Source organism: Taudactylus pleione, unplaced genomic scaffold (genome assembly GCF_031769625.1).
Source record: "Taudactylus pleione unplaced genomic scaffold, aTauple2 ptg000093l, whole genome shotgun sequence".
In the NCBI taxonomy this organism is placed as follows: Eukaryota; Metazoa; Chordata; class Amphibia; order Anura; family Myobatrachidae; genus Taudactylus; species Taudactylus pleione.
Genome location: NW_028284495.1, coordinates 4207411 through 4221238, shown reverse-complemented (window position 1 = coordinate 4221238; position 13828 = coordinate 4207411). Strand labels below are relative to the sequence as shown.

At 41.3% G+C, this 13828-nt stretch overlaps 1 protein-coding gene across 1 annotated transcript in view; it reads right to left on the bottom strand.

The window, feature by feature from the left end:
* ATP6V1H (ATPase H+ transporting V1 subunit H) overlaps positions 1-13828 on the bottom strand; it is a 146352-nt gene that overhangs the window by 120403 nt on the left and 12121 nt on the right. The window contains exons 5-6 of the mRNA XM_088469540.1: positions 8822-8921; positions 7118-7207 (exon numbers count right to left, since the gene is read on the bottom strand). Coding sequence (XP_088325666.1) covers positions 7118-7207; positions 8822-8921 — 190 coding nt within the window. The remainder of the gene's footprint in view (positions 1-7117; positions 7208-8821; positions 8922-13828) is intronic.

The following is a 13828-nucleotide window of genomic DNA, read 5'->3' as shown; positions in this document are numbered from 1 at the left end:
AACCTATTCCTCTCTGAGCCAAAGGAACAGGTATTATCACCCCTGAACGCAATAGGGAGTGAATGGCCAGGGCCTTGATCGGGACTGAAGGAGGACCTGTACAAAAAAAATTGCTGGGGAGGACGCCTCAAGAAAGTGAGGGGGTACCTCTGGGAGACCACTTCTCGGACCCAGGCATCTGTTGCTTGACGCCAAGAGTCGGCATATTGAAGAAGTCAGCCTCCCACCCTGGGATCCCCCAGGAGGAGGCCCGCCCCATCAGGTGGAAGGTTTGTTGTCAAGGTTAGAAGCTGGACATCTGGCCGACCAAGGCTGCTTGACTCGCGGCTTGGTGGTCTTAGACTGTCTGGGAAAAGACTGTCCTCTTGCTTTACCCTGAGGGCGAAAGGAACGAGAAGAGAATAGCCTATGCTTAGAGGCAGTTGCTGATGGCAGAAATGCAGATTTAGAGGCTGCCACCGCAGCCACAATCTTGTCCAATTCTTCTCTGAACAGCCTGTCTCCAGAGAAGGGAAGGGATTAGTGTGCCTTCTTGCATCTCAGGTGCGCCTTCCAGGACCGTAGCCAAAGGACCCGGCGCACTAGTACCGAAGCCGCAGATGCCCGAGAGGCAAGGAGTCCAGTATCCAATGCAGCTTCTCCCAAATAAGAGGCCATTCCTGAATATGGGAGATATAGGCCAGTTGTTCCCTGGTAGCGTCTGATGGCAGGCTCTCTTCCAGTGCCCCTGCCCATTCTTCGATAGTCTTAGCCACCCAGGCCGCAGCCATAGCTGTCCTAGTGATAGCGCCAGAAAGCGAGTAGACTGACTTAAGACAAGTTTCTAGCTTTCTATCCGTGGTTTCCTTAAGGGAGGATGTAGACGTTAATGACAGAGTAGTGTTTATAATTAAGCATGCCACATGCGAATCAACAGTGGGAGGGACTTCCCACTTAGTACACTTCTTAGTAGGGAGAGGGTAGAAAGATGCTAGTCTCTTTGGGACCTGGAATCGCTTGCCAGGAGTACCCCAAGCTTCTCCCATGAGCTCAGTGAGCTGTTCTGATTGGGGGAATTCAACCTTAACCACCTTCTGACATTAAAACAGGGTTTTAGGTTTAGAGGCAGTTCATTATCCTCTATATTCAGGATTGACTTAACCGCCTTTACTAAAGCAGTAACATCCCCTGTTGAATGACGGTGCTCCTCACCCGAGAGCGACTCGGAGAGAGAACCTTGTGCGTCATCTGCCTCCTCAGATGATGCGTAAAAATCCGAAAGCTGGATGGACTGAGAGGACAATACAGTACGCCTATGTGCTTAGGTGGCTAATGGTCTGCCCGCCTGTAACTTTTGCCGAGAGGCGGCAGACGTTTGAGCCATATTCTGATGGGCATAAACATCCATCCAAGGAGACTGCATAGGGAGTACAGGCATTATAAGGTTGTAACAGCTGTGGGTATCCCATGGTAGGAGGCAACATGGGAGTTGATAAATGATCCACTAGCTGCGTCATAACCTGGGATAAGGTGGACACCCAGGGTCAGGGGTACCGAAAAGGGGGGGGGGCGTGTACAAATTACCCGGATCCGGGCTAGCTGGTGGTGCCCGGCGGGGGCCCGGGTCCGGAACTGCTCCGCCCTCTTACATCACACTGCTGTGTGCTGGGCTGCCCTGGAGACTGCTCGCGGCTGCTAAGAAGCAGCCACAGCAGTCTCCTACAATATGCCTGTGGGGGAAGCGATCAAGCTGATCGCGCCCTCCACTGGTTATGTGCCGGGCGGAGGGGGCTCAATGCGCCCCCTCCTTGCCAGCTTCGCGGCGCTGCAAAACTGGGTGTTTTTTTCTTTTTACCTAAGGGGAGGCGTGGTCACGCCTCCTGCGATTAGGCCACGCCACCTTTTTACCGGGGCCCTGTGCGACTCTTAACGGGCCTGCCCAGGGTGGCTCATATACCGGGGCTGGTAATGTTTGGCTCATGTGGTTATCGTAACCTTTTATTGTCATGTACAGGGGAAACAGAGTCCGGGTCTGTGCTATCACCACCATCTCATAATATCATTGTGGGGACTATAAGAGGACAAGTGATGTGTTGCTGCTTTGCCACTGAGTACCGTTATGCTGTTATATACGTCTATATCTTGTAAGTGCAATGTGCAATTAAAACCTGAAATTTTACCAAAGGTCTCTGCACTATTGCCTATTTCTGTTGTTGTGTTCCCCCATGTTTTTGCTGGCTGCATATATTGGAGACACGCTTGTTGTTTCAGAGTAAGGATACCGGACATCATTGGGATGAATATTTTTATAGGACTTCCTGACTATCAAAGAAGAAGGACATAAAACAGGACTATGTAATGTGGAAATATTTATTCTGATTTTTTTTCTCCACTGGTTCCTTTACTAAGTGTATTGAATTATTCACTTGGGTTTTGGTACACATGCTTACATAGGGAGCGCTGATTCACATGCACAAACTGTTTTTTCTAATGTGGACTGGTGAGTAAATCTATAACAATTAGTACACGAACCATTCTGTATAGAATCCTGAAGGAACAAGCCAGCAAGACAGGATTTGCATGTAATCAGCACATGGGCCTCAGCCTCCTATTTATCCTTATAGTCAGAAGACATAGGCAGTAAATAGCACACAATAAGTGTAAAGCTAACAATGCAAAGCGACAGCCTTCACAAGTACAAGTACATGTGAAGTACTATTGAACCCCTGCACTTCTGGTAGTTGAGGGTTAAGAAGAAACAGCAGCGATATGAATAACTGATAGTCAGAAAGTTAGTGTATCACCATAGCAGAGCTAGCACAAGTCACATACAATGCAAATAAATAGAATTACAATGGACTCTGAATCAACTACACAAGCACATAGGTTGGTAGGATTTGAGCACTGTATAACCTTGCCCCTGGGGAGAGGTATACAGGGAGACTGGACCCAAACCTCCTGAGACCAGCAGCTTCAGCAGAGCACTGAATAATGGTTACTGCCCGTCTCATATAGAGAGGAGGGTAGGAGGAGGAGCAGCCCAGAAGCGGGAAAGCTCTTAATGAGGAATCGCCGTCTGGGGGGCTGCCAAGGGAGAGCCTATCTCCCAAGTGCTGCATTAAACCCCTGGGTGCGCTGGTCTCGTAAAAAAAATGGATGCCGCCACAGTTCCCAGCGCCAGTCTAACTTGCCCTGGTGATCTAGTGGGGGAGCGGACAAACCAATCAATCCCACTGCAGCGCCCTCTCCGGCAGGTCTCCACCGCCGGAGGTAAGGACTGCCACTTATCTGCATCTACGCTGCCTGGCTGCAGTCCGGGGTCCCCAGTGGCGCTGCTAGCCAAGCCCCATTGTCGCGTGCCGAAAGCAATGGACCGGTTATCCGGTGTTACGGCGCCGGCGGAGGTAGATGGAGCAGCAGCACAGGCGTCCATTAGGACGCTTAGCGCTGCTTCCTCTGTAGTAAAATAAAAGAACTCATAAAATTAAATGCTTGGGACTGCTAAAGCAGTCCGCCTGTTATCAAGGGAGCGACTGATCCTGTCCAGCACCAAACGAAAAACGGTCTGCCTGTGGCTGGAGGCGGGGTATATGTGGAGGAAGACAGATGCATCTTGGGAGCTAAAGCTTAACACACATCCCATGGTATCCCTGTGGATCCCCCTATGGACCCTGAAGAAGAAAAGTATGTGTACAGTATGTGTGTCTCCAATTTTCTCCCGCATGAAAAAAAATGTACACTCGGGGATTCATGCAGATTTGGACTTACATCTGTTTTATCACCATAAAATATGAATTTTTGTATTGTGCATGTACATCAAAAACTGCGTAAACGCATGTCCGTACAGATTTAGTGGTATCTTAAGGCCTCCATACACTAGGCGACGGCTTGCCGGATCCTGCAATGGAATCGGAAAAGCCGGCTGGCGGCCACCGATGTTCCGCAATCCGTGGGAGGATCGGTGAAATTACCAATTTGCAAATCATGATCATATTTGAATTGTGATCGGCAAATCAGTGAAATCAAACATGTGGGACTTCACCAATCCTCCAACCTAGCATTGCAGGAATGCAGCATCGCGGCAATCCATCACTGGTGTATGGGGGACATTACACTTACAATGCCTTATGACTGGAGAGGCAGGCAAGCAAGAATAGGCTGAGTACAATAATGTAGCATTTACAGAATTGCAATTGAGGTAGACATGTATGCATACATATGTAAGCCTGGCAGCAGTTGTGCCTGTTGCGGGTGCTGGGGCAACAATATGCAATAATTAGGATGAGGATGATCAGCATTACTAATTGAATGTTTGCACATTCACCATCCAAATGATCTTAATTAATGACTGTCTATTCACATTACTTAATTGATATTTCTATTTGGACTGCAGCAGGAAATTATTTTTAATAGCGGAAAACAAAAAAAGATTTTTATACATAATTTAATTTTAATAACACTGCGCAGACCTTATTCTTTGTTGCATATATACACTTTTATTGGCAGATTGTAAAGAAATAAGGTAACGTAACTTGCACTTGTACTACTAATACTGATGCTCATGATGAAATACTGGCATATTACTGTTGTAGAGCTGGACACGGGCTGATTTCAAGTAGGGAGCAAAGTAAAAATAAAACAAACTTTTGAACAATCCAAGTTACAGTGCAAAGGGCGAACAGACTTATTATTAAGAGACCCATTTTAATGGGTGCCATGGCGGATTGGAGGGAAATCTTTTTGTCATATTAACTACATGTTGTTTTCAAGTTAAATGACTATTTAAATATTTCCAAGTGTTTAAGAAAGAAACAATATACACCACCAACAAAACAACAACATTAACTATTGCCACTGACACTCTCATCTTGGTAAATTAATACCTGATTGCAGTGATGAACAAATGAGGGATGGTGGCTTAGTGATGAACCTATAGAATGAGTGGTAAAATAAACAGACACTCTCTCCGTTCCGCAATAAGTAATCTTAACAATGGGAAAAATGTGCATAGGTAATTCATACAGATCTGATAAATCCACTTGAATAAAAAATAATCATTTTACATGATCAACATTTTGACAGAATTCTCTATAAGATTTGTGTGCATATAAACTTTTGTTTTTCCTTCTCTCCACAACACAATCTCATACAGACCATCCTTCAGACTTCCAATCTGGCTAAAATTGCATTGCGAAAGCTCTGTATAATATATGCACACAAATGTAATTTTTCAGTTTACATTTACTAATTTATTAATTTAATAGGATACATTTCCATAAATAATGTTGCTGTCCTTTCACTCATTAAATGCCTTTACTGTGTAGGACATTAGTAACGCTTGCTAAAAGTTGCACTTTTAAGAAAAAAAGCAAACAAACCTCATTATCAAAGAACATCAATCAACTAAATTAGAAATTTATTTCCACTCACTGGCTTACAGATGGATTAAAATGTTGTCATTAGTCAAATAGATAAGAGGAAAGAAGTAAATGCACTGTGTCATCAATAATATGAATGAATAATTTTTTATGTAAATACCAAAAGCATAAGCAAATTAACGGATTCCATTGGCCTCCAGAATAACGACGCAAGGTTTTATTTGGATTCATTAATCCACAATCACAGGCTATCTCCATTCTAACAACACGCATTATGAGTTAATTAAATCTCACTGTGGCTTAATTAATACCACGATGAGCAACTATGTTCTCTAACCGTCAGCAACTAAAAAACAGTTATTAGTCTAGTGTATCAGACTAAATAAAGTAATGTACACATGCGGCATTTTTTTAAATAAACACAGCTGACTGAGGTCACTGTGACAGAGAAGGGCTAGTCTAAATTCAAGGGCATTTTAGACAACCAAATCTCATGTCCAGATCCATGCATGCTGGGAAGCTTTATGTAGCATAGAGAGATAATCCCAACAGATGAAAGAACACTTTTTTTTTGGGGGGGGGGGGGGGGGGGCGGGGGGGGTCACTTTACTTTTTCACCCCAGGGTGACATCTCTTGTGTGTATTGCTTAGCCTGTGTCAAGGAGAACACATGTTGAGTAGACACTGTGTATGGGCACAGCTGGCAGGGAAAGATACAGCTAATGCACACAGAGGATCCAGGCGGAGGAGGGTTGTTTGATTTTTTTTTTTTAGTCTGGACTGTAATATCTACTGGCACATGCTGTACACATTTGGTCCAACATGATTACATTTTTATCAGCACTTACTATTGTTATATAGATATTAAAGAAATAGTGAAATATGAACCATGGTTGCAAATTACTATTGCAATGAATCTACTGATCAATATCTGACTTTCCACATCTAAGTAATGCTTTACCTCTCACACTTAGGCGGATAGATATTTGGCATACAACATGCTTTTAGGCGTATACAAAACACCCAGAAGCACTAGAGTCCAATATCTTGTCCAAATTAATCTCCTATGCTAGTCACGGCTGATTATTGCAAATTTGGAGAAATGGCAGCATGGAGATTGCCCTAAACAATATATTAATCAACATTGAGGCTGGGCAATAGAAGGCCACTTACTATAAGCCAACAGGACCCAAAACAGTGTGGCCTCTTCTAGAATACTGCAAGGTATTTAGTATGTAAGCTCATATGAGCAGAGCCCTACTTCCTTCTGTCTCATCTACATCTACTCCTGCTCACAAGCTACATTCTACACTTCTCTGTGGTCTTTCTGCCCCTTCTTTGTCTTTGGCTTGCACCTTCTTCAGTGACTCGAAACCCGTTAGCTGTCCCCAAGCCTATCGGTACAGGCTTCAGGTCTGTGTAGAGTTATGTAGAATTACTTATTTATGTGTGTACTGCTTTGCATTGTTTATTTCATTGTACTGTTTTGTTGTTTCCCCTTTGTACGGTGCGGTGGATCACTTGTGGCGCCCTATGAATAAAGTGTAATAATAATAATAGTTATAAATAGTTACAGAGCTCAGTAGAGATCTTGTTGCCCACCCTGGGAATTTGGTGACTAGCGGGCAATGGTCAAGTGTTGGTGGCACCTGAGCAGACCTATCAGGCTAACATGCAACTATAGGGGATATCCGTCTACTGCAACCAACACCTGCCATAATTTAGGGAGCGTCTGTAGCTGGACATTCCATATAACTTACCTGAAGCATATCATCCACCATTGTTAAAATGTACTGTACAGTTTGCTCCTTGGAAATGTGAGTCATCAGGTTGATGAAGGTTTTAGCACACTATAAAAAAAAACAAAAAAAAACACAAATATTACAGATATTATAAATAAAAGGTACAAAAATGCCAAATGTATATGTACATGAATTATTTACATATTAAGAACATCCAAACTAATAAGATAAACATATAAAAATGATGGTCAATGTTCAGAGTTAGCAGACATATGACTTTATAAGCCTCATTTATCAACGAGTGTATCACTCAAAACTAGTGATAAATTTAACTTTTTATGATAAATGGTTCTCCAGCCAATCAGCTCCCAACTGTCATTTTTCTAACAGTTGAGAGCTGATTGGCTGTAGCACCATTTATCATAAAAAGTGAAATGTATCACTAGTTTTGAGTGATACACTCGTTGATAAATGAGGCCCATAGTGCCTGATTCAGAGAAGGTCAGGAATTACAGAGCTGCCCACAAGCAGCTGTACAATTCCGTCCATCTAAAATTCAAATGCAGCAGGAGGTGTCTGTAGGAAACAGACACCTCCTTGCTGCATCTGCGATCCCTGCGCTGCGACCGAGGTCGTAGCATTTGCCACTTTGGCTAGGCTGCGGTAGCAGAAGCTTATCGCAGCCTGGCCGGGTCCTGGCAGCTGTGAGGCCAGGAAATCTGCATCCAACTATGCAGACCCTGGACTTGTCTCTATGGAAAATGGAGGCGACATGCGCCCGTTTCCAGGAACACAGCCCAGGAATGCCCCCTAAACACTTGGGAGGGATTGCGGACGAGATCACAGGACCTATTCTACACATGTGCAAACCACTCACCATTGGAGAGGTACACTGACCATCGGGTAAGCATACATGTCTGAATCAAGCCCATAGGTCACACATTTCTAGGACTATAAATGTACTATATAAAATACCAAGATGACAGAGAATCACAATTCTACATCAAAGTCTAAAATACTGTAGGGCAGGGGTGAAATGATAAATGGATAACATCCTTATTTAGAATCATAAGGTAAATATATTTGGAAATACAGCTCTAGCAGCTGTTACTACTACTGCTACTACTACTACTACTGAAAACATGATATTACCAGCAATGTTTTAAAAATTTGAGATTTTCCCCCAGACATTTCAATGGTCCCTTTATAGTGGAAACTAGTCCAGGCTGCCACAGACTGGTTTAGGATCGCGGAGGGTGTATGCTACTTGTTCATTCAATTAAATAGCACTGGCCTGCTGATATAGGCTAAAGTTTTACAATGAATTTTAATACACCAGTATTGGATAGAATGGAAAATATCACTAGTATTACAGGGCTGGCCTTGTTTTTGTTTTTTCCTTTTTCAATCTGAATGGAATTGTTTTTGAACAATATTTTTCATAGATTCTCTGTTTTATATTTAACAATGAGACATCAGTGCTAACAGTGATCTTGTGATAACTGTAATTTGGGAGGAGCATTTTGTAATGTGGGTATTTACAGGTCTATTTAGTTTCACACTTTATGTAATTTGGAAATCGCCATGTAAATAACTTACCAAGTAAATTAAAATACAAATAATGTGTATCAATATTTTTGCAAGATCAATCTTCAGTAGATCCCCTCTATAATATGGCATTAATTCTAGCAAAACAGAAAAATTTGTGAAATTGTAGCTTACCGTATTGCCTTCTTTGGTTAGTATTGTCTTCTTCTCCTCAGAATTGGAATTTTCAAACCGTAAGATAAATTCACAGTCCTCACCGGAAATCATCTGACCCCTGAAATGATGTAGCTCTGTGTAAGACATACTTACATACAAAAACATACAAATCCTGTAACAGCAAGAACAGTGTGAAGTGTATGATGTATTGAGAAAGGTTATGTTACTATGTGTGCTCTAAGAGGTGCTACATGTAATAATGCTCCACATACCATACACACCATAGTTATCTTTCTAAAAAAAATATATATATATATATATATATATATATATATATATATACACATATACACACACACATATATACACACACACACACATAGGTTGAGTCTCCCATATCCATATATTGAGTCTCCCATATCCATATATTCCAAAATACGGAATATTTTTAGCATGATTAGGAAAGTGAAACCTTTGCTTTCTGCTGGTTTGATGTACAAGACCAAAATTATAAAAAATATAGTGTAAAAGAACCTTCAGGCTGTGCGTATACTTTCTAGATGAAGCCTCAATTAATTTCATGTATGTACACAAACTTTTTTTGATGCACAAAATTATTAATAATATTGTATAAAATTACCTTCAGGCTGTGTATAAGGTGTATATAATACATAAATGCATTCTGTGTGTATATTTGGGTCCCATTCCCAAGGTATCTCATTATGGTAAGTAATTAGTCCAAAATACGGAATATTCCGATATCCAAAATACACCTGGTCCCAAGCATTTTGGATATGGGAGACTCAAAATATATTCTATCTCCCAATAACCAGATACCTGGACCCGATGCCCTCGTAGCAGGAAAATATATAACAGCAGGGGACGCGGCACTCGAGAACATCAAGCACAATCTTTAATAGTACTCCATATACAGGTAACAACGTTTCAGTGCCTCCACAACCGGCCCTAATTAGTCTCAAGTGTATAATTCAATGCAATATTAGAAAATAGATACATGTAGTAAATATCACATTAATAACCGGATAGATGCAATATATACATATATATATAACATAACTATACATGACACTGCCATTCTCACTATAGAATACTCATAAGGCATACATATGGGTCCTAGTCACATATAGTCATCGAACTAACTACACATACCTAATCTATATCACATATACACGAACAAACCTTACAGACTAAACTAGACCCAATTACAATATCAAAGCCATTAGATCAGAGGTTCTCAAACTCAGTCCTCAGGACCCCACACAGGTCCCATTTTCCAGGTCATCCAGCAAGTGCACACTGACCCATTTTAAAAGATCCACAGGTGGAGTAATTATTTCTCTTGTGATTCTGTGAGGAGAAATGGAAAATATGCACTTGTTTGGGGTCCTGAGGACCGAGTTAGAGAACCTGTGCTTTAGATGATATGTATATAAGACAAAAAAAAATTTCAAGCACTAAAGATACTAATAATAATAGGAAAATATTACAGACAAGGACCATATTATATTGTATACTCAGTTAACTACGATATATCTTAAGCTACAAAATAATCAAGTGCTCTTATAAAAAATTGTATAATCCAAGGTGGTCATTAAGGCCCTTGGGCAAAAGAGTACCTAAACGAAAAATCCACCTACTTTCCAATTGCTTCAATTTTAAATCTCCGTCTCCACCCCTGATAGACAAGGGAATGTGATCTATCATTCTGTAGTGCAGGGTGGACAAAGGATGCGACACTGAGCAGAAATGTCGCGCTACTGGTTGATCACGGTGACCACTGACCAGGAAGGCTCTAGTTGATGATCTGTGAGCCGCCATGCGTTCTTTAAACACACGCTCCGTCTATATAGGAGAGTCCACATGGGCAGATAATTTGGTAAATTGTGTATTTAGAGTTGCACCTTAATTTAAAATTTATAGTGCATCTTTTTCCTGAAAGTGGATGGTAAAATGTATCATCTTTTAAAATTGCACGTAGTGCATGTGCATCTAACACATCCTATCTTGCCGGTTAGAAAATGGCTAATAGGGGTGTTGTGATAGCTAGAGGCATCTGTTTTCACCAAGTAATCTTTAAAGGTGCATACACACACACAACGATTTTTTGAATGATTATCGATAACGATATCGTTTATCGTTCAATCGTTGAAAAAATCGTTCACTTTCTGAGTTAAAACGATGAATGAATATCGTTCATGCGCGTTCACATTTGTAGTTTAGTCAGACTGACCAACTCAACGATTTTCCGTAAGGGAATATGCAAAAATCGTTTGTAGTTCAAAAAAATTGTTCCCCTGCTAGAGGGTAGAAACATGTCAAGGTGTTCTCTGGACTGCTTTTCAACTCTTGACCAACTACACTGCTGTATTCCATTTGTGGAACCATTGTTTGGTGATTTGCACTACCTGCATATTTATTACCCACCAGTGTTGCTGAGACACACTGACGGACATTGTTGAGCCTGTTTGTGCGGACCATCATTTCTGCTATCTGTTGCCTCCGCTGGACGGGGGTATTCATCACAGAGCAGACTGTCCAGCCTTCACCCCTTGCGTCCTGATCGGGAGTCGCTGAGGCGCGAACGGCTCACCATCCTGTACGATTTCCCTGCTTGTGAGTCATTGGAGCTACGCACAGTCCCACAGTTAGCCGCCGAGCTGCGCTGGTCACAGGGACCAACATCACACCTACTTGTTTCTATTTGTCTGGGAGTCGCAGGAGCAGTTGGTTTCTAGGGAGTCTTTGGAGCTTTGAGTCCACTGGGACAGGTGAGATACTGGACTGCGGGTTTTGGTCTGGAGACCCCCCGCTATTATATTCACCATACCAAGATTTTGTTAGCTCCACGGCTCCGTAATTTAGGGAGTCACTATACCCTATATCAGGTTTCAACAGAGTGACTACACCTACTTTACAGATTGATATAATTCTGGTTGCCATTAGCAACATATGCTGATTACCATCAAGGCTTCTACATAGATGTTTTAAACTCTATCTTTTTTCCTATGATATATTGAAAACTGTATGTGCTTAGATTATTAATGTAACATTCAATTTCTTTTTTTCATTCTATGTGTAATGTTTATATATGTTTTTAGAGTTGAACTGCATTAAATTTTTTCATATGTTTAATAAAATAATAATATATTTATAATTTTCACAGCCTATGTTTTTATATAGTGATTAGCGCAGGTACCTTATTTGTATTTTTTTGTTCCTTTTTGAGGGTGGTTTGCAGGTATCCCTCTGTGTCAGCAGCAAGTCTCTATATTAGACAACACCTGAGTGATTAGCGCACCAGTTTTTCTTTCTCTTCATGAATATATAATAGGTTGTGCAAACTCTCAAAACCACATTTTGTAAAGCCTTGGTAATGACAAGACTCAAGTCAGCAGAGAGCCAAATAAAAGGGGTGTCTAACTGGTAGTAGGTATGGATATAAAATATAACTAAATCAGTAATATTGCTATTTATGGATAAATATAATAGTATACCATTTGCAGGCATCGGGCATGATCCCGAAGAGTCTGCCCAATGTTTTAAAGTGTCAACCATTTAAACCAGGTTGGTTTTGCCTTTTAAATGATTCCCACTTTAAGCAACGGGCACACTCGCTAGGATCTCAACGATGTCTGCAAGTTCCCGGCTATTACATTTACCCCTTAGACCCTAGCCTGATCTTGGTCCAATTTCCAGTCGATACAACGCATTATATGGGCTGCAACGATAATTGCCCTGTTAGAGATGTGTTCAGCTGCTTTCTGTGACTGAAGAGGGTCTCTGGTAAGAATCCGCAAATTAGTGATATGACATAAAAAAGGATTAAGGATAATCACGCAGATACACAGGTAACAATCTCATATCGATCCAGAATCTCCAATCATCCATCAGTAATTGGTAGTTAGTAGGCAGGACCCATTGCTAGAGGGGGTGTGGCCAAGTACACATGTGCCAAAGTAGATACTTGTGCCAAGGGTGTTGGTGAATTCATACAGCAAAATAGCTAACCCAGACCCCCCCCAGTCAAACCTGGACCTGGTAATCAGTATCTGCCCTGCACACCTGTTAACAGGTGCACAGCGATGAGGAATAACTAGAATGGCTTGAGGCTAGTTGTAAGGATCTACAGTACCATTTTCAAAAGTACAGTTTTGGTTCCAAACTTGGAAAACATAATGTCCACCTTCAAACAATGAAGCGATACAATTTATATTGGTTGTGTGATCAGAGTTTACCAATTTGCATAACACATACTGCTTTTGTATAAAAGTTACATACATTGACTTCAGATTAACAAGTTCTCCTTATCTAAACATTAATTATAATCACTGTAAAATTACTTTTTATTAAAACCGCAGCCATGAAAGGTAAGAGGTGTTATTTCTATTAAGATTAGCCCACCCAACAAAGACGGATCTTATGGCTTGATGCTGATTACTCTCGTCATACAGAACTGCAAGTTTATATGCTTCTGTGTAATGCCCTGAGTCTCCTTGTAATCTATAGTAATTTATAGGATGCAACAAAGGCCACAACATTACGTTCTCTGAAACCACTGTACTATCTGCTATTTACTTCTAACTATATACACCATATACAGTATATAACTCACTGCCTGCGGCCCTGAATATTCTAGTCACTTTCTCTTCTCGAGTATCAGCAAGAAACATGAATAGTTGTGTTGCAGAGAGAAAGTGAAGAGCATTAGCAGCGGTCAGCTATAAAGGATCCAAATTATCCAAATTAATCAGAAACTGAAGAATTCAGATGCACACATTTACTTTAAATACCTTTTCTAGTAATAAGATAGGCAAGACATTTATCCACCAAACCTTCCACACACTTTCTGAGTCCATTGAACAGGCCAGATTATAAAGTCTAGCAAACAATGACATCTAATTAGGTCAGATTGTTCCACAAGGGGCAGAAATATTCAGGTGACCACATCTAATAGAGAGGAACATTCGGTTCCCTCATCTTGTTGAAAACAGGGTTCATTAAACA